Source organism: Motacilla alba, chromosome 7, assembly GCF_015832195.1.
Source record: "Motacilla alba alba isolate MOTALB_02 chromosome 7, Motacilla_alba_V1.0_pri, whole genome shotgun sequence".
Taxonomy (NCBI): Eukaryota; Metazoa; Chordata; class Aves; order Passeriformes; family Motacillidae; genus Motacilla; species Motacilla alba.
In genome coordinates, this window is record NC_052022.1 from 5,046,312 (window position 1) to 5,067,759 (window position 21,448).

At 35.8% G+C, this 21,448-nt stretch overlaps 1 protein-coding gene across 2 annotated transcripts in view; it reads left to right on the plus strand.

Annotated features, from left to right (window-relative positions):
* Positions 1 to 21,448, plus strand: part of LRP1B (LDL receptor related protein 1B) — a 623,792-nt gene that overhangs the window by 484,313 nt on the left and 118,031 nt on the right. For both annotated transcript variants that reach the window (XM_038143324.1, XM_038143323.1), the window contains 6 exons: positions 356 to 727; positions 9,304 to 9,493; positions 11,388 to 11,592; positions 16,854 to 17,046; positions 18,190 to 18,315; positions 20,341 to 20,469. In XM_038143324.1, the coding sequence (XP_037999252.1) occupies positions 356 to 727; positions 9,304 to 9,493; positions 11,388 to 11,592; positions 16,854 to 17,046; positions 18,190 to 18,315; positions 20,341 to 20,469 (1,215 nt within the window). The remainder of the gene's footprint in view (positions 1 to 355; positions 728 to 9,303; positions 9,494 to 11,387; positions 11,593 to 16,853; positions 17,047 to 18,189; positions 18,316 to 20,340; positions 20,470 to 21,448) is intronic.

Sequence of the window (21,448 nt, forward strand, 5' to 3'; positions counted from 1 at the left end):
TGCCAGTAACAGGTGTTTAAAAAAAAAATTAAAGCTCAAAGAACTTGAAACATTTTCTAAGTCTTCAGCTGGTTTTGGAGGAATAACCCATTTTATCTTTTTCTATTCATAAAATATGTGCTGTTGTGAATTGAAAAGGAAATTCATTAAATTTGCTCATTAATTGTATTACTTAAAATTATCTTTTTGTGTGATTGAAGTTGCATTATTTGCTCTTTTGCCTGTTTGTTTTCTCTGTGAAGATAGCCCAAATAATTTTTAAGAGAAGAATTCCCAGAGCACATAAAAATTCATTTCTATTTAACTAACTATATTTTTATTTATAAAAGACAGGATTTATTATGCTTTTTCCCAGGTACCAACGTCTGTGCCAAGAACAACGGCGGATGCCACCAGCTCTGCCTTTACCGCGGCAACGCGCGGAGAACTTGTGCCTGCGCTCACGGGTACCTGGCAGAGGATGGGATCAGCTGCCTCAGGCACGAGGGCTACCTGCTCTACTCGGGAAGGACAATATTAAAAAGCATCCACCTTTCCGATGAGACCAACCTGAATTCTCCAGTGAGGCCCTACGAAAACCCAGAGTACTTCAAAAATGTGATAGCGCTGGCCTTCGACTACAGCCTGAAGGGAAGGGGCACCAATCGCATCTTCTTCAGTGATGCCCACTATGGAAACATCCAAGTTATTAAAGACAACTGGGCTGGCAGACAAGTGCTAATTGAAAGTAAGTTAAAAAAACCAAACATATTTCCCAAAATGCCTGTTTTGTTTCAATAAACTTTGAGTGAAAAGTTGGTGATCACTTGGCTTTATAGAGTAAAAAAGTCAATGAAATTTTACCATAATTAATCATTATATTTTATCCTTGTAAGATACATTTAAACATTAACCGCTTCAAAATAATTTGTTTCAAAATGGGCTTATGAGGTGTGAAGCATATTACTAGAAAACAGAAATGATGGTGGCAGTGCTCAATTTATTTTACTGTGATTTTAGGAGCTTTACTGTTGAAACAAAACTTCACTGTGAATTGCTTGGAAATGAAACTATTTGGTTGTTTACCTTTCTGGTTAATGAGGGTGAAGTCTCTGGTGTAGCCATCTCCCAGTATAAAATATTAAGAGCTTGGTCAGCATGTTCAGTTGATTCACCCTTCTTGAAGTGAAGCCCAAGAAAGGGATTTATGTTCATTGATAATCAGAGGCAAATTCCAACCTAGACTTTCTAGCCTTTGAAACTTGACACTTTGCACTGTCATCAAGAAATTTCTGCCAGCAGAAATCATCATCACCAAAGTCTTCAGGATGAGACAAACCGTATTTTACACCAGACGTCTCAATAAAATTTCAATATCTGGCAATAAATTATCAACCAAGTCTGACATAACTGTAATATGAGGTGTATGTAGGAAAGTACCAGGTTTGTCATGGGAAAATCTGAATTTGAGGAAAATCTGAATGTGAATGCATAAGGAATACATTCTTAATGCTAAACGTCATAAATATACATGACAAAAGTGTTAATTGTAAACACTTCTGCTCTTTTTCATTTCTGTTCTATTTAGTTTTTTCTAAAATATGCAAAAAACATATTCACCTGTAGTCACTTATCAGATGCAGATACTTAATTTGTTCTTTTGTCCTTATTTCAGTATTGTCTGGTTTATTTGAAGGCTGCAATTTCAGTAATAGTTTTCCAAAATGTCCTATGTGCTATGTAGAATTTGTTCCTTAAGATGTGGACAAACCATTCTGTGATTTTATGTGATACCGGGTGTTTAGGTTTTTTTCCATTGATTTCCTATGTGTGAATATATCTTAGAGGAATTTATGACATTTGTATTGAGATACGTTGAAGATAAACTAAGCAATGTTGTCATGTTCCCTCTACTCCCAGAAAAGCACCAAGGGATTCAGAGTTGAGCTTAGCTGCACGAGAGACAGAAACGTGCAGCGATGACATGGAAGCACAGTTTTAACTCTTGTTTTATAAGAAGAATTTAAGAGTATTACATGAAAACCCAATGGAATTTTCAACATTTGAAACAGACAAAAAGGAGAAATAAATACTGGTGAAGCACTAATGCAGATAGAAATTGGTTTTTAAAAGAACAATAAAGTATTCCTCATAAGTTCATAATAGGTTGCTCTACAAGAGCTAAAGACATTCCATAAAGCATAGCTAGGAATTATAGTTTTAAGAAATTGTAGGGAAGTGTTTCTACTTGTAGCTTAATATGCCAGATTTCATTTTTCATTAGCAGAGTCAGCGCTCTGATTGGAATGTCAGATGAAATTTCGTATCCTTGTAAAAGCCTTCACTGCACATGCTTGGGATGTACATGTGAACTATGGCATTTTGTAGAAATAATCTGTAGAAATGTTTTTTGGTAGGTGAGAAGGGATATAATATACATAAATATATTTATTGGTCTCTTTCATGTGTTTTAAACCTCTTCAGTTTATGCTGAGTCATTCTTTTTCAGCTGGTATTTTTGTAGCATTCCATCCCACAATATGCATGTGACTTTTCTCTCACTGTAAACAGCAGACAGTTCATGAAGCTGCTTGATGTAGTTGGAGGTATTTGTTCAACCTTCACCTACAAGGAGAAAAGCAGTTTTAAGATTGGTTGACACCAGTAATTCCATCCACTGGAAGATGAAAACTTCGAAAATTTTCTTATTTCCGCATTAAGAATCTGTGATCTAGAAATTATTAAATAGAATCCTGCTGAGAGATTTTAGTAATAATGTTTCATTTAAGTATTGAAAAATTACATATTTGATATTGATTTTTGCTATTTTTCCTCGAAAAATATTAGGAATCTGTAGGAAGTTTTCTTTTATTAGGAAGAGATTCAAAAACACATTGGAAATACCTAGTGTGGTTATATCAGTTCTACACTCTTTTTCTGCTGCATTAAGTTGAAGCCTACAAACAGTGCAAACCTTTACTCAGTAATTGACTTCAATAGAGAAAATAGGCTATGATACATCCAAGACAATGTTGTCCCAGATTTTTATTCCCTGAATGTAAATCTCCTCAAAAAGGATCTATTTTCAGATGGATATCTCCCTCCCTGAAATCAGATGTGCCACTCAAATCTAATAGATCCATGAACTTTTCTGCACACTAAAAACACTTAAGACTTATAGAGCTCTTTGTAAAACAGGTTTCCAGCTCACTAAAAACAGATTTACAACTCACAAGCAACCCATTATCTAACATGTTTTTAGCTCACTGAGAACAGATTTACTACCCAGAAACAACCCATTATCTAACATGTTTCCAGTTCACTGCAAACAGATTTACAACCCATACGCAAGCTATTATCTAACATAGTTCCGACTCACTGAATATTGATTTAGAATTCATAAACAAGCCATTATCTGACAAATTTTCACCTCACTGAACAGATTTGCAACTCATAAACAACCCATTAGCTAACACGTTTTCAGCTCAGGGAAAGTAGATTTACAGCGTATAAACAACTTTATCTAACTTGTTCCGGTTCACTAAAAACAGATTCCAAACTCACCAAGATTCCTGTACCTGGTGGGGTCCTGTCTTCAGCAGGAAGAAACAACAACAACAACAATAAACTAGTCCAGGATGTGCACAGTGCCATGCCCTAGCACTTTTATTTTTGTGCAATGTAGGAAGTTTTTTTTTGAGGAGATTCTTTCCTATCTCTAAACTCTCCTTCAGTCAATCAGCAGTAGCTTTCTCTTTTTTTTTTTTCTAAATAACTTTATTAGGTTAATCTTTCTTATTCCCACTTTTTAGAAAAAAGAACCTTGTTCTTGCCTGTGATTTCCCACAAATGATCTTTTGGCTATTCTAAGTTGTTCCAAAGCTTATGTTTAAACCAAGCAGCCTTTTTAGAAGTTAAAGTTTCAGTTTCTAGTTCATTAATGGTTTTATTTATTTATTTATTTATCATAGGGAGAAATTTGAAGTAATGTATTCACTAACGAAAGCCTGTCTCAGTGTGTCTAGAAAAGCAGTGCAGTGTTCCAATAGGTTTATACGTGGTACAACGGTAGACAGAGGACCAACAAACAAGTTAAAAATTACAGAAAAAAAGGTGGAGGCAAGGAAAAACAAAAAAAAATCAAATGAGAAAGAGGGAAAAGTATTAAGATGAGATACACTCAGTGGGCTGTTTTTTCTCCTGCCTGTGTAAACAATGGCACAGAGACATTTTGCCAGTGTAGTGTCTTTCACAGCACAAAAAGGAAATGTTTTGTGAAAAAAAATGCTCCTGTTTTGAACCTGAGGCGTTCATGCCCAAAGAAATGCAAAAATCTTTTCCCTGCTAACGTAAAGTGTCAGATCCTGTGATGTATTTTAAGGCTTTTTGCAGTCTGAATCTTTTAAAGATGTTCCAATGTGTGCTGCTATTCTTCCAAACTAAATGGGTCCAATTTAACTGTCAAAAAGGCATTTATGTTCCCATTTCTCTTACAGAGCATTACATTTTGTACATTGTATGAGATCCCTTTAGTTTTGGAGCTTTCTTCTTCAGAAAATAACTTTTTAATCTGTTAAAAATAAATACTTGCATATTGCCATTTTTCATTTCATTAATGAATGGGATTCATGATAAATGTGTGTGTTGGAATAAAGGTCCAGTGATTTTTCACTTTTTAAAGAAGTGAAAGTGAGAGGCTGTTGTTAAATCTAGGATATTTAAATAGTAAAACATAATATTTATTATTACAATGCCAACATTGTTAGAGGAAAACAAAGTGTCTGGTTTGTCAATGTAATTTTTTTTTTATGTATGTTGCTGCATATTAGAGAATCAGACAATCACAGGATGTTTTGGTTGGAAGGGACCTTTAGGATCATCTTGTTCCAAAACACTGCCAGGGCAGGGATATCCACTAGACTAAGATCAGTGGGTAAAATCTATGAGTTGCTGTTATAGGTAGATGAAGTTTACTAATTTTATATTAATCTTTTTAATATTTTATTTTAGAAATGTGTATTCCTGCACTTTTCAGACTTAGTTTAGGTGTGAAGCTCTGAAATATATTATTGATGGGAGCTGATTCACACTGATCTTTTAGTTTATGTCCTGAGCATTCCCAGCCTCATTCCTGAGAAAAGGTGTTCCTGCCTTTTGCATTTGAAGGTTTGCATTGCACTTGAGATTGTTTGTGAAGAATAAACAATGTTTGTGACTTATTCTACTCTAAACACTGCCCATAAATTTATATTGAGGTACGTGTTTGCTGTTTTTTTCCATCAGCAGATGTGATTTAGTTGCATAAAATGTAAAACTGTGTTTCATGTATTGTCAGGAAAAAGCTGCAGAGGAACATCCTTTAAATTTAATTGGGTGTTTTCTAAAGGGTAATGTGATCTAGCAAAAATTATTAGATCATGAGGCTTTACTAGGCTATTCTGTCATTAATGCCTCAAATAGCTCTTTTTCAACAGCAACAATAAAAGTGTGTGATTATACACATTTATTAGAAAGCTTATTAGGATTGTTGAGATGTTGTTCTGAAGGTTAAGGGTGAAGAGTTTTGGGTTTTTTTAGACTGCACATGTAATGCATAAAAAGATAATGTGAGCCCCTGTAATTAGGAAAACATTTCTTCCATGAAAATTGTTAAGATTTTTAATAATCTAGTAAAACACTTCCTTCTTTATGTGTTAGCTTTCCATTCCACAGCTCTTTCTGCTTCTAAAACTTCTTTTACATGAATATGTTTAACTACACTGAAGTTATGATATCATAACACTTGCTAACTAGTAATGATTTGTTGAAACATCCTTGGAGTGTTCCAGTTATACAAAATACTATTGGCTTCCTAAATTCTTGAATTCCCTGCATTTTCTTAAGTTTTTGTTGTCCTTTTGCTGCATTATTCCTGCTTGACCCTATGACAATCCCTAAATTTATTAAAGGAGTAAGTTATATCTCAGATAATGACACACAGAATACTGCAGGTTTGCATCTCTCTTGTGATTTTCCTTGACAAATAATCAGGGAACATTTGTGGAAGGACTATATCCATTGTCTGGAAAAAAAATAATTGGAGGTAGGTATAGATTTTGTCAAAAAGCTGTTGATGGTTTTGGCAGACACCAAATGTTTGGCTACATAGAGATTTCAGTATTACACTTTCCACAAAAAAAAAACAAAAACAAAAAACAACTAACCAAACAAAAATCAGCAAAAAGAGTGAGAAATTTTTCTGTTTTTAGAATGGTCTTATATTTCTTTATATCATTCCCAACAAATGTTCATTCTTTCCAATATTGTCTCAGGAAGTTTGAGTAGCATGGTCACATCCATGGAGAGGTTTGTAGTGTCTTGAACTTAAGCTTAACTTGTTACCTTGAAGAACCCAAAGCCTTTGTTTCTGCTGTCTCATTGCATTTAAAAATAATTTATGTGGGATAGCTTATAGCATGGTTTTGTTTTTTTGTTTCAAGACAGAGAAAAATGGTGCAGATATTTGCTCATTTTTGGTATAATTTTAGCCGACTCTACATCTGCTCTGAAACGAAATTGTATTCTCAGGCTAAATAGAACGATGTCATAATTGGTTATTGCAGTTTATTATACACTTAGTTCTGTCTTAGAACTATTGCTTGGCAAAAGGCTTTCTGGTACTCGTGGAGCAAAGTGAGGGTGGGAATTATGTGATGTTCTGATTGTGCAGTCAGTGAGAGATGTGAAAATAAGCACTTTCCTTCAGGTGCCTTGTTGCTCGTGAGGCTTTGCTTTCAGCCCAGATCAAACGGTGACCACCTGTTACCTGTCACCATAATCCTACACAAACAGAGTGACAGAAACCACGGCCCCCTCCTGTGACCAGCCTGCTGGAACCATCCACAGGCTGAATCCTGAAAGGGAAATTGCAAAACTGAGCCAGAGAATGAATACTGATCGTTAAAGCCGTGGCCACTGTTCTGATAGCAAAGGGCTGTTTATGCTCAATTTTATTACTTGGATGGCTTTTCAGTGTTAAAAAAATGATGATGTTGACAGTTGTTCTTGCTTTACTTGATTGTTAAAGAAAAGGAGTTGGTTGAAATAGGAAATTAAAGGAACAAGTTAATTCAAGTGGTGCAACTGGAAAAGTTTTGACTGTAAACTTTCTAGATCATTTCAAAACAGAAGAGGTAAAAATCTAGGAAATAGAGAACTAGTGTGTGTGTGTATATACATAACCAAACTCAAATATTATTGGAAAATTTAAACTTTTCCCTTTAGTATTTTTATTTTCTGGTTGCATTAATAAGGGAGCGTATTCTGAATTCTTCAGTTATTGATTTGTTGCTTGTCTGTTCCCCAAGAAAGTCAGATGAAGATCAGCATGGCAATATTTATAGGCTGCATCTCATCTGTGGGATGCAATCTATCTTCGTTAACTTCAGTAAAAGTGATAGATAGCATTTGGCAACGTAATGATGTGATCACTCTGGCATTGCCTTTGTAAATCATAGGCTGTTGCATTCTCTTGTGTAGATATTTAATCAGTTATACACCCCATTACTGATTTAATTCAGAACGTCAGTGGCAGGTGAATAATGTGAGTATTTGTATATTAATATCATATTGTATTAATGTTCTTTTCATTTAAGTATGCTATTCATGTGAAAATCATAACCTGTTGCTTCATGGCTAGAATAAATTTAATCAGTGCTGTAGGCATCTAATGCCATCAGTGTTTTAATTCAATATGTCAGTGAAACAAATGGGATTCTTTTCATTTCCAGTTTCTTTATGCTTTGCCAATTCAGAATATTACATGATGCTGCAGAAATATGAAGCTTAGAGTAAACAAATTGCTAATTTTCAACCTTGGGACTAAATCCCCCAACTGTAGCACCAGAGAGGATGAGTACATATTTCTGATGTATTTTCTAGTAACTGAGTATATAATGATAAATTAAATTTAAGGAAAAAAGTGCTCTAGAATATTCTTTCAAGGAGTATGAAATAAGTAAATATAAATTGTATCTATGCAAATCAGTAATGATATAACACTGCTTAGGAATCTTCTCCAGTGTCCTGTCTTTAGAAATCTAAAGTTGCTGAAATATTTTAAGGAACAGCCTAAAGTCTAGAGAACCTTTTCTAGGATAAATCTGTCCTTGGTCACTGTTTTATCACTGATAAAAAGATTTACAGGAATTTGGAGAGTCATCTGCAACTAAACAAACAAACAAGAAAACCAAAGCAAAAACACAAACAAAAACCCCCAAAACCCAAACAAATTTACTCTAGAAATATATAAATTAGCAAAAAAGTGCACTGCTGGCTTATCCAGCTCACAGCACATGCTAGCAAGAGCAAAAAAAAAAGTCAAAAAGTTGGGACTTTTTGTTCTGTATATGTGAATTGCATAGTAAAAATTACATCTTCCAGCAAGCTGAATGTAAATTGTAATAGCCAACATAATATAATCCTCATGATATTTCTAGATTTTTTTTTGTTTTCTGTAGCTCATTAATAAGCTGCATGAACCTTCTGGTCTGAAAATATTAGTTTCTAGCAAAATAATAAGTGAAGTTATCAACATACATATTTCTGTAGTAATTCACAAATAGTGTAGAAAATAATTATTCCTATTTCTCACAGTCTGTCACTTTTATATATTGGGATGAAATACAATTTATCTTTTCAGGACATTAAATATATGTTTTAGTTGCTTATTAATATATTTTTTTTCCTAGCTTACAGTTTTTTGTGTTGAATGAATGAGTGTGGTGTCATGGCTTATTAAAATTATATATTGATGCAGAGACCTTCAGAGCTGGTATTTTTTCAGTAATTTTCAGGTGTTTAGCAAAAGCCAATACAGTTGTTAGCAACAGAGCACTTTGACCCCTATTAGTATAACGTGTCAGTGCTACAAAATACATTGAGAGATGGTGCTAAATAATACAAGTAACTATTGAAAAAAAGCCAAGACCTGGTTTAAATGATATTGTAAGATGAGACTAAATAATTATTGTCTTGAATAGATGTTTGTTATTTCTAAAGTGTTATCTGGGGACACTGTAGTGGTAATATCAGTTTAATGATTGTTAGAATTGATAAATATAGTAAAATATTATTAAAGTGGTCTTGCCCACTATGTTGTTTTAATTTGAATTTATGAAAATTATAAGATTTTGATTACAACAAAAATAAACAGAAGAAATTATAAAAGTAATAATAAGCTGAAATAACTGAACCTTGCGAGTTTGCAGGATCAGCTCTGAAGACAAACAAAACCAACCCGCTGGCAGGAGTGTGATTTGCTCTGTCTGTCGCTGTATCTTGCAGATGTTGGGTCAGTGGAGGGCCTGGCTTATCACAGAGCTTGGGACACCCTGTACTGGACCAGCTCCACCACGTCCTCCATCACCAGGCACAGCGTGGACCAGCGGCGCCGCGGGGCGTTCAACCGCGAGGCCGTCATCACCATGGCTGAGGACGACCATCCCCACGTGCTGGCCCTGGATGAATGCCAAAAGTAGGTGTTACATCTCTCCTGCAAATCCTAATTCTTGCCTGGTGTCAAGCAACACTTCTTTCTTTCAGTCAGCCAATATTGCTGAACCCTATGAAGGTTGATTAGATTTCTCCGTTTAGGAGGCAAATGTTAACAGGTTTTATTGTTGATATCATTTGTTGTCTTGCTCTTATAAAGAAGTTGCAGAAGTAAGATTCAATATTTTATATGTTCTTATGCTTCAGATTAAATACTCATTGCACTTTTATGGAATGTAAAAAAAAAAAAAATCAAGCTGCTTTTCTTAAGAGTGAGCTAAGTGCAAATTATTGAGTGGTCATTTTCTCAGATGTGTCACCGATGCCTCAGGTTTTAGCTTTTATGTTTTTCACATTCTGTGCTGCTTTAGTGTGTAGTTCTGAGCTTCATATTAGGGGATGGTGAGCTCTCCTCACAGAGTAGGGAGACAAAACAATTCCTTCTCTAGCTGGGGACCAAGGACAAATGATCCAAATCTCAGCCCCAAGAGCACAAACAGCATGGACTGATGAGAGGAAAACAAGAAGGATGGGACTTCATCACCTAAAGCTGGAATTGGACAATGAACTGCAATATGCAAATGGACCAAAACTTCCAAAAGTGAGAGACCCCATGAATGGTCATGCATTTTGGGACCATTTTGGTTCATCTGGGGTGTAGCCCTGGCTGGGCTCTTGTGTTGCCCAAGGTGGATCCATCGAGGCCCTTTAATAAATACTCACTTTATTTTTTAACTGCATCTAGCCACTGTTCTAGGTCAGCCTTCACAAGGCATCGTCACTCTTAATGCTTAAGTTGAAAAAAATCCAAAATTAATTTAAGCACTTACAAAAAGAAGTCTGAGTTTCTTGTGTGCAACATAGAGGTGCATGTGTTTATCACAGAAATCAGTGTTGTATAAAAGTATGTAACAGTGGAAAAAATCCTGCAAAGAAGTCAAACTTCGTTCCTTCCCAACACTCTCAAAATGACTGTGTTAGTGAGAGGATTTTTATTTTTACTTCAGTGTCTTACACATTTGAGATGGATTAATTTTTCTCTGTTGGTTCTAGGAGAAAGGCAACCTGCTTTTTCTGCTTCTTATAACTGTCTCTGTCTTTTGGGAAGTTGGGGAACATTTCTGTCATATTAAATTCTATTTTTAAGTTGTGTTAGCTAAATGTACAAAGCTGCATGAATAGTGGAGCATATTTCCATGTGTGACTTTATGTCCTGTTAATGCAAGTCAAGAGTTCATGCTGCACTATAAAATACAGTTACCGAGGAACCACCAATAAACCCCAAAGCTCTGATGGAGATTGCAATGAAAGGAGGGGCAGGTTCTGCCAGTCCATGAACTAGAATTCCATCAGCAGCCTGGTCCATAACATTTTCTGTAATTTTTAACAGCAACAAGGGGCTGGCTGAGCCTCCTGTAGAGCACATTAAGGTCCTTTTCTTCCCATTATCAACTCTCTGCGCACCAGTCCTTGGGTTTCTATTACAGCTCTAACATGGGAGAAGCTGCAGATTAATTTCACTGTTAAATATTACTAATACATGCATTAGCACAATTAAGTTTATGTCATTACACAGCTTGTATCTCTCTCTAATGGTAAATTACCACAGAGACAAGATCAGGATTGAACAGATCTGTAAGAGAAAAGAATTGTACTCCTATACAAATTAATGAACTACAAAACTGCTATAATTTATATATATAATTTATAGACTGTTGCATTTTCTTATTCACTATTGATCATCACAATTATTTATAGATGCCATTCAGAGTTGTTTATGAAGGCATTTATTTTCTTTTCTCTGTTGCTCATTTTGTAGAGAATTAAATTACAAAATGTATCTTATGGTTTTGTTTGTTATTTTGATTTTAATACAGCTTAATGTTTTGGACTAACTGGAATGAGCAGCTCCCAAGCATCATGAGATCCACCCTCTCAGGCAAAAATGCCCAGGTTATCATTAGCACTGATATTCTGACACCCAATGGACTCACCATTGATCACAGGGCAGAGAAACTTTACTTTTCAGATGGCACCTTAGGGAAAATTGAGAGGTGTGAATACGATGGATCACAAAGATATGTAAGTAAAACAAAAATTCTGTGCATTCCCATTGTATGTTTGTTTGTGTTCATTAGCATCTTCAAAGTGAAATTGTTACAGAAAGATTAATAATTGCCTAATTTTCTGCTAGTATTAGTTGTCTATTAGACTTTTAACTCTATTGAAATACAAATAATGCTTTGTTTGCTCAGAATTTCCTTTGTGTCATGCTTGAGCATTACTCAAATCTTATTACTAATATTTTCTAACTACACATTTTCAGATATTGAACTGCTCTCCATTAGTCTTTCATCATAATATATTTTGCTCCTCAAACACTCTTAGTTTCACCTCAAGCGGATCTTTTACTAGGAATGTGCTGAAGGCAGTTGAGCTGTGCTTGTGGTTTTGTTACATCTTTAGCACTACATTTCTTGTATTTCATGAAATCTTCATTTCAGGGACTTTGTACCTCCCAAAGTTCAGGATATAATGAATGAAGGGCATGTTCTGGCTTGTATTCAATTCCCAGCTTTACAAGAGTGTGCATCATCTCACTTTGATGACTATTCACTTTTAAAAAGTGCTTCATATGCAATATATGAACATTGAAATATTTTTTTTCATCTTAAATGAAAACTACATGGCTTTTTAGGAATGTTATCCAGTAGCTCCCCACACTATTTTTAGACAATTTTTTTTTTCAGAATAAAATAGGAGAGCCAAGCTTGTAAGAGCAGAACTGAAGTAGATTCAGGCATGTGCTTTTCCTTTTTCCATTTGTTTTCCTTCCATAAAAATTAACCACAGTTCACTAATGCTTTCAGATGCAGTAACTGTGTCAAAAGCTTAGCAAACCAACCAAATGGATTCTGGAGTTTTCAGTCTCTGACTATATACTTATTAAGACAAAACAGAAGTACAAGGTAATTAGTAGGTAGTGATTAAATAGTTTAACGTCATCTTTGCATAAGGTGTAACAAAATTGGCATCACAGACATGAAGTAGGACATGATGCCACTTAGTTACAGAAACCATTACTAAAATAGTACTTTTTAAATCAGCTTTCCCTTTGCAGCAGCAAGAAGAAAAGGATCACTGAGTTTTCTCAGCGATTGAACGTTGAAACTTCCAATTTTTCTGAGTACCTTGCCTCTTAGTTTGGCTTTCTGATAAGTTGCCTCTCTTTCTCCATTGCAGTAAAAAAAAAAAAAAAAAAAAAAAAAAAAAAAAAAAAAAAAAAGAACTCCTGAACACAATGATCTGAGTCCAGCATGCTCTTCTGAAGGGTTTTTGAGAGCTCTGGTGTGCCACACCAGTACCTGCTGTGGGATAATCAGCTGATTCTGTTGTCAGAAGCACTGATCTGGGTTCTCACTCTTCCTGCATTACTTAGATGAGGACTGTTATGGCAGGAGGAAAAGCCCAGCAGGCTGCTTGGCCTCTAGCAGTACTTCAGCAGAGGGGCTGATCACACTGTAGATCACTTTTACTTCATTTTTACTGACACAAGCAATGCCAGAATCCAGCCTGTTAATTGTATTAATAATCTAGTGAAAAATAGTATTTCCAGGGCAGTTGTTTTACTTTGCTCATGTGCTGTCCATCTGGATGAGATCCCTGATTTCTGTGACATCAATGCCACCAATGATTGTTCTGCTCTTCGGGTGATCTCAGACTCTTTGGGGCGTTTCAGTCCTCAACCACCTGTCAAAAATTGTTTAGACAGATGACCCTTTTCCCCAGTATCCCTGCTTCATTGCTCTCTGGTTTCAGTTAGGTTAACAAGGGTAGAAATTGGGTAGCAGAACATGAAAGGCTGATGGTAATGTAATGAATTTCCTTCCAGATAGCAGCTTCCTTCTTCTTTCTGCTCACCACAATATTCTAGTGCAATGAATTAGTAGAAAATCATTTAGCAATATTGAACTGACTCTTTAAAGTGGATTGTAAGGGTTTATTGATTTTTGTGTTGAGCTGATATTTTAATACCAGTATTTGGCTTCAATAATACTCTTTCAAGTTTGAAAGATTTTTTTTTTTTACTATTGTTCCTTCTTATTACTTAAAAGAGATGAAGATTTTTGGGGTTGGATTTTTAACATTTTTTGTTCTGTTCTGTCAAATCTTCTGGTATAAAAAACAGAAGTGGCATTTCTTTATCATTATTATTCTTTCCCATTTTCTTCTGTTTTTTCTCCTGCCCTTACCTGGATTTAATATTATGGCTACACCTGGTGTTAGCTGCTTAGTGCTTTAAATACAACCTTTTTTTTTAATGAACATAGAAACACAGCCTTCAGCAAATAAAGCTAATTTCATGTTTTGAACTTATTTTTCTAATAAATCATGAGGTACTTTGATTTATTTTTTCCTTTTCTTCTTCAGTGTGAAATATTTTGTAACATTTTATGTGTGAAAAACTAGAAACGTTGTTAACTTCCTGTAAACAGTTATTTTTTTAACAGCCAGGCAGAATGTTTTGTTCTCAGTCATAATTTTGAAGACCTATAGGTGTGATTGTAAAAATCAATATGGGCTTAGAGATATTTCTGGTAATTATAACCTTCATGTAAATGCAACATTCCAGTAATTGTAACTTTCAGTTTCTAGGGTGTCTGTTTTTACTCTGTTGAATTTCTGTATTAATGCAATTCAAGAAGTTCCACAGTTGGTATTCAACTTCTGTTTTATTCAATTAGATTTGATCAGATATCTTCTTCAGTCTACAGCAGAAGTGCAAGCTTTAGGTTTGGCTGTGCATTTATGGAAAAACAGAGAAACCAGATTAAAATTTTCATCTGTAACTTAGAGCTTGAAATATCTTCTGTAACTGAACCTTGGTATCATTTAGTATTAAAACATGGGATGTACTCTTGGATGTGTCTGACTTCCCCTCTTGCAGGTGGAAGGGATGGTAGGGGTGTCTTTTCATGATTCCTTAAAGTTTTAAAATTGTACTTGGGCTGTTGCAAGATTTAGTGTAAATTTAGAATTAAAAAAAAACAGAAGTAAAAAATTGTCACAACTTTCAGTGTTATCATATACATTAGAATTTCAGAAAGCTCTAAAGGTGGTCAAAAGCTGATAGAAATATGAAGTCTTTATTTTAGTTGCTTGAATAAAACCAATGCCCTTGGACAGGGCTGTGATATAATACAGAGACTCCAGGAAATGAAATACAATGAGCAATAGTGAAAAAAAGTTTGGTTTTGTGGCACTGTATTAGGATCTCAGCTCTCCCAAGGCTGAACAGCAGTGATGAGTTCTGTAGTGAATTTACATTCTTTTGTTACAATCTGAGATAAATTAGGACAGTGCTCCCCAGCTCAAAAAGCTGAGCAGTGCTTTAGTCTTGGTTTTAACAATAAAATCTTTCCAACTGGGAGCGTTTCACACTATCACAGAGAAGAATATGGGGCTGCAAAATCTGCATGGCCAGATTTCATAAAGATCCTTCAGAAACATAGATGATTTTTAATTTCCCCCCCCCCCCCCGAAATGTCTGCATATGAATACTGCAAGCTTTTAAGAGTGTATTATGAAAAGTGTCTTACTGGAAACGTGCACAATTAGAGAAAAAATCTTCTACCATTAATTTATTCCCATTTATCTTTTAATACTTTTCATTCTGGAAAAATGTTGGGTAGAGAAAAGTTGTCCCCTTGGGATATTTATCACTGGGATAAAATCTTTACTGGGTAAAATGATTTGCTGTCCAACCCTCTTTAAAATATGCAGACATACATGATGTGCATAGTGAAGCAGAATTTGTTACAATTATCTGATTAATGTAAGCAATTTTGACATTCTGTCTGTATAAGTGAATTTAAACATGGACAGGAATGCTCCTGTGCTCAGGACTAGAATTATTTATGTTAGCAGGTTGTTGAGGTACCCTGAACTGGCACAGGTGGGAGCAAACCTGGAGCACCCCTTGGTATTGAATCCTGCAGAACTGGGGCACCTTCTCATTCTCCAAGGCATAGCTGTAGTATCAAAACTGGGGGCTGTTGTTTCACAAAATGAAATTTGGATGTCCTCTACAGTAGGTGCATTTGTTACGTGGAGAAAGACTTCCTACACACCCACAATGAATTATTTAATAATTAAATATGGGATTGACTATTACTGCTCTGTTCTTATTCCAGCATTTTCTGAAGAGCTGTCACACAGCATCCCCTTGCAAGCACAAAAGATTGCTGATTCATGGAGATTTCCATGAAATCTCATTGTTGTTATAAACTCCCTCTGGGAAAGGGGATAAAGCACACGAAGCAGATGGAAAACCATGGTGATCTAAGTACATATGTTAAAGGATATTATTTTTCTAGTTTTATCCCAATTTCCCTATGATGAGTTGTACATAGACACAGTTTTTTGGTTTTTTTTTATAGCCTGAGTGAGAACTGCTCCCACTTTATAAATATACATAACTTACTGTTTTTTTTCACAGAGATACCTAGAATACAATTAAATAGTAAGAGTATTATTTATATCCATTATCTAATAGAGAAATGTTAACACCCTTCCAGAAATTCTCTTCAGCCAAAATTAAACTTTCAACTAAAAAACTGTTATAAATTCATCCTATTCTTCAGAAGGGAAACTGTTCATGTGAAATTTTTAATACTGATAAATGGAAAGAAAGAAGATATGCAAATATTTTACGGGAGCTGTGATTTGGATTGAGATAAAATTCATTGTATTTCGAGAATTTTTTTCAAACCTTATAGTGATCTTATCGTGATAGATAGTTTTTTCAAACTATATAGTGACCTTCAATTCATTTGTTCCTTCTAGGTTTTAAATTAGTTATTACTGTGGTAGGGTTGTATTTTTTTTTCTGAATTGGGAAACCTGAAACATTTATTGTCGAGGGTTCAAGTTTCTAATGTGATGATGTAGTGAGCACTCTTCAGTTCTAAAGCTCTTCAGTTCACTTTGGTTCCTAAAGACTGAATTTTTAGACTTTCACCCATGCTGAAAGAAACTCCTCTTTCTTCTGTTGGAGCTATTAAGCAGGTAAAGTGTTGAGTAGGTATTTTTACGGGCACATTTAGATAAACTGTGATTTTTTTAATTAAGGAACAGATGCCTGGTTTTCAGAAATTTGGATGCCTGTGGCATCCTTTTAACACATTTTAAGTGGTGTTATCTCATTTCCCCAGGTGCTGCAGGTATAAAAGTATTAAGTCTTTTGCCTAAACGTCATGGGAGTCGCAGTTTGCACTTTAAAATCCTCTCATTCAGTGACAGCACTTCCTCTCCTCTTTCTGTTCTGCACTTTTGCATTTTAGGTCATTGTCAAGTCTGGCCCAGGCACTTTCCTCAGCCTGGCTGTGTATGATGAGTACATCTTCTGGTCAGATGGAGTGAGGAGAGCCATCCTGCGTTCCAGCAAATACACAGGAGGAGACACCAAAGTTCTCCGCTCCGACATCCCGCACCAGCCCATGGGAATCATCGCTGTTGCCAACGACACCAACAGCTGTAAGCTACAAAGCAGTTTTCCTAATGCCAATATCATTCATTTCAGGGATTTTACTTAGTTTTAGCTGAGGTAAAAGTGTTTCATGCTGTTTCATAAATTCTTTTGTTAAGAAAAGGTGGGGTATAACCTTTTCCCAAGTGTCTTGGTTTGAAAAGACAGGTGTCTGCTAAGGAAGGCAGGAGCCTTCCTTGAAATGGAAAATGTAAACCCCCTCCCTCCAAATTATTTTAATTTTGACATTAGGGGTCTCTCAGGCAAAGAATAGGGGAATAGGAATAACAGTTATTTCTTAGGAAAATTAAAATACAAATGTGATAGTACAAACAAACAAAAAAAAAAAATCCACTGACAGTCAGAACAGGAGCTGTCACTCTGTGGGTCAGGGTGGTGGCAGCAGTGCCATTCCATGGTGGCTCAGCCCTCCTGCAGTGCCAGCTGTGGTTCTGCTGGAGCAGGGATCCTGCACAAGGGTGGAGTTTTCCTCTGAAGCTCCAGGAGTGCTGGAGATGGGCCTGGTCTTCCTCTGGGAATGTAGTGCAGAAGAAAGCTGCTCCTCTGGGAATGCAGTGGGCAGAGGCTGCTGTGCTGTTCCCTGGGTCAGGTTGTATCCAGGTAGGAATGCTTGGCTCCTCCCCTGGGCAGAGCATCTCCCAATGGGATGATAGAATTTTATCAGCCATGCAGGGACACTCAATGCCCCATTAACAGAAGAAATTTTCCCAGAGGAAGGAGTGGTTTGTGGAAGAGATAAAAAACTGCCCAATGAACAGAAGATAACTGCCCCACCTCTAACAGATGGCAATAGAATACACACATATCTTACAACCCAGGACACAAAGTAAATAAGCATTATTCGGAATGTTCTGCTACAAGTGTTGAGCTCAGTGGATAGCAGTTAAACACTTTCCTGTCAAATTTCTGCAGTTTTGAATGTTGCAGGTTTTAAAAATTATTATTTTCCCAGTGTTTGTTTATCTTTAGCATGCCAGCATCTGAGGGATGCTGACATTTTCATCTGACTGATTAAACCCGAATCAATTGCCCATGAATCTGAGATACGGTGACTTTTGCTCTCTCAAAGACATTGGCCACTGAAGCAAATTTAATAAAATAGAGTTCATCTCTTGTCGTTTGTCTTCCAGGTGAGCTATCTCCCTGTGCACAAATGAATGGAGGCTGCCATGATTTGTGCCTTCTGACGCCTGATGGACGAGTGAACTGCTCGTGCAGAGGGGACAGAGTCCTGATAGATGATAACAGATGTGTGAGTAAGTAATGGTGGCTGACACGATGCTTTTCTGTGCTGTGAGGCACTTGGCTTTCATAGGACAGTTGGCCCAAACCATTCATTTCATTTTATTTCTTGTGTATACTGTAACAATTGATCTGGCTATTCAGCACCAACCGGGCTTTTAACTCTTTTGTATTGTAAATCTTTTGGGGACTTAAGAAGTGTTCACAGTCTCCTTAAACCCCTATTATGGTAGTGGGTTGCTGTTTCCTATTAATAGGATTTCTACGTATTTATCACAATTACTGCTGAGATAAATAGAAATATCTGTATGAATCCTTCCCCAGGGTTATGTGGGATAAGCTACTGAAGTTGAACCTTAATTAAAGCACTTTCTCACCTCTCTATGTTGTCAAACCAGTGATTGGCAGTGAAAGTGAGAGAGGTTTAGCAGATTAATTCACATACCTAACAATTTATTTTATAATTACACAGCATTTATATTTTCCAAATGCATCGCAACTCTTAAAATTGCTCTTAGGTAAAACTGTGTTTAAATTGTCATCTAAGACATGAAATAAGATTTAATCTTCTAAATTATTCTGTAGAGTGTTTGCAGGAAATGTTCTCAGCTATCAGGAAAAAAACAGAAGACATTAAATGATGGGGTAGAGTAGCACAGAAAGGATGGAAACAAGACAGACTAGAGTTTAGCTTTGAGATCAAAAGTTCCTTTCTTCATAACAGAATTGCAAGTGATACTCAATAAAATTGAATGTTAGCAATTCCAGCTGAGAAAAGGAATTAACTGTCCTTTCACAGTGTAATTAGGCTGTGTAACTTACTGCCAGTCAAGAGTCTTGAGACAAAGCTTCAGTGAAATTCTAAGGAGAGATGACGATATGGGTAATGACTACTCTAACTACTTGTCATCAAAGAAACCATTTGAAAGGTGTTTAAATTCTTTGATTCTGCAAGATGGAGTTTGAAGCTATCTCTACAAGGGTGTCCAGTTAGACTCAAACTGAGGGCAGGTTATACTACATATACTTTTATTCTTTTCTTTTTTTTCCTAAAGATTGCAGTCTAAAATGCTGAACTAGATGAACTACAAATGTAATTGATAATTATTCTCCATAACAAATGTAATTGATAATTATTCTCCATAAGTTCTTACAGTGCTAGAAAATGGAGGGAAAAGAGATACAAATACTTCAAATGTAAAGGACTAAATCAATCATATTCGATGCCAGATCTCACCTTGTTCAGAATCTGTTTTCAGCAGTTTTTCTTCATGTTTCAATCAAATCAATAAATGCTTTCAATTTATATTGGCTTGGCTGTTGCTTATAACAGACATTGGTTCTTCCTGAGTTTTTGCTGAAGTGATTATAATGGAAACAAGAAAGAAGCATAAAAATTGGATATAATTTCTCCATTGTTCTTCTTCTTGAGTGATCCTAAATGCTCCTCATTTCTCTTCACTGTGATGTTTTGGTTAGAACTATACTCAAAAAGCAGATGTATGACTTATCCTGAAGTTCATGACCAAACTGTTGTGTCCAATTTGTGAAATGTTTTTGTTTCTTAGTAAAAGAGGAAAAATTTTAAACGTGCACCTAGTTCTCTTCTAAAATAACAGATAAAACATCCACTAGATGAGAAGGGGAGGGTTTTTGTGAATAATAGAAAAAAGTAAAACCCAAGCAGCAGGTTTTCTGCCTTGGGGTTTAGTCTGTATCATTCAAGCTGGGGCTTGGGAAGGCGTGGGTGAGTAGAAGGAAGCTGAGCACAGTAGTTCCAAAGTTCTTATCTTATCAGAATGAGTGTCTGTGAATTGTTTTACTGCATGTTCCGTCATGGATATTTGTCCATGTATTTTCTTTTACAGGTTCTCTTTGTAGAAGCTTTTAAATTCTGATGCCATGGTGTGTTTTCCTGTTTTGTATTCAGGTTTTCAAAATTCATGCAGATCAAAATTGAAATGCAGCAAGCATGTTTTCTCATTTTTACTAGTTGTAAAAGCTTTTAAAAAATATGTGTTAATGTGGTTTATTTGCAGGTAAAAATTCTACTTGCAACATCTATTCAGAGTTTGAATGTGGGAATGGTGAATGCATTGATTATCAGCTGACTTGTGATGGCATTGCTCACTGTAAGGACAAGTCTGATGAGAAACTTTTCTACTGTGGTGAGTATTTCCAGATCTGTCACCTTCCTGTTGTCATTTTGGTGTTAAACACGCTTAGATTGCTTCCTCTTATTCACACCAACTGCTCGGCCAAGATGCCCAGGAAGAAAATGCCAACACAGATTAAGAAAACCTTGACATGACATGGAAAAAAATTACCTGAAAATATTTTTTCTTCCAAACTTCATGTATTAACTGACATATTTCATAAAAAGCATCTCAAATGTTCTCATGTTTCTGTCTAGAACAAAAATAAGGAAAAACATGGCTAACTGCTTTTTTAAAGATAGACAATACCTTATTGTATAGTAAAGTAAAATATATACATGCTAGTTATTAAGTTTATAATCAGATTTGTAAATACAAGATTTGTTGCCCGGAGCAGCTGTGGCTTCCCCATCCCTGGAATTGTCCAAGGCCAGATTGGACGAGGCTTGGAGCAGCCTGGGATAGTGAAAGCTGTGGGGTGGGGTGGACGGAGGTGGTTTTTAAGGTCCCTTCAAACCCATTCCATGGTTCTGAGAACCAACAATTTGTCTTTCCAAGGATTTGCCATGTAATTTCATGAAGGATATTCTATTAATTTGCAGTGTGACAGTGAACACTTTGCCTCATTTAAATCAACTGTACCAAATATTTTGCTACACATTGGAGAAAAAAACAGGAAGAACTGGGGTCCTTTCATGCACTAGGTCATATACAGGGTGTTGCTTTCTGAATCTGATAAAGAACAGAATGCTGGACTCATTATTTTGAGTAACTAATGCAGTGAACATTATTATTGTGACTTCTGCAATAATTAGGGCTTTAGTAAATGAGTCCTGAATTTTCAAACATATCATTATATGTAAAATTCATCCATTCTTCAATAGTGTTCTTGAGCAGAGTGCTGTTGGTATTGGTCCTCAGAAATCCAGAAAACTCTGCTAATGTTTGTTGTTATTTTATTCTCCATTTATTCCTGTTTTGGTTTAAGCCA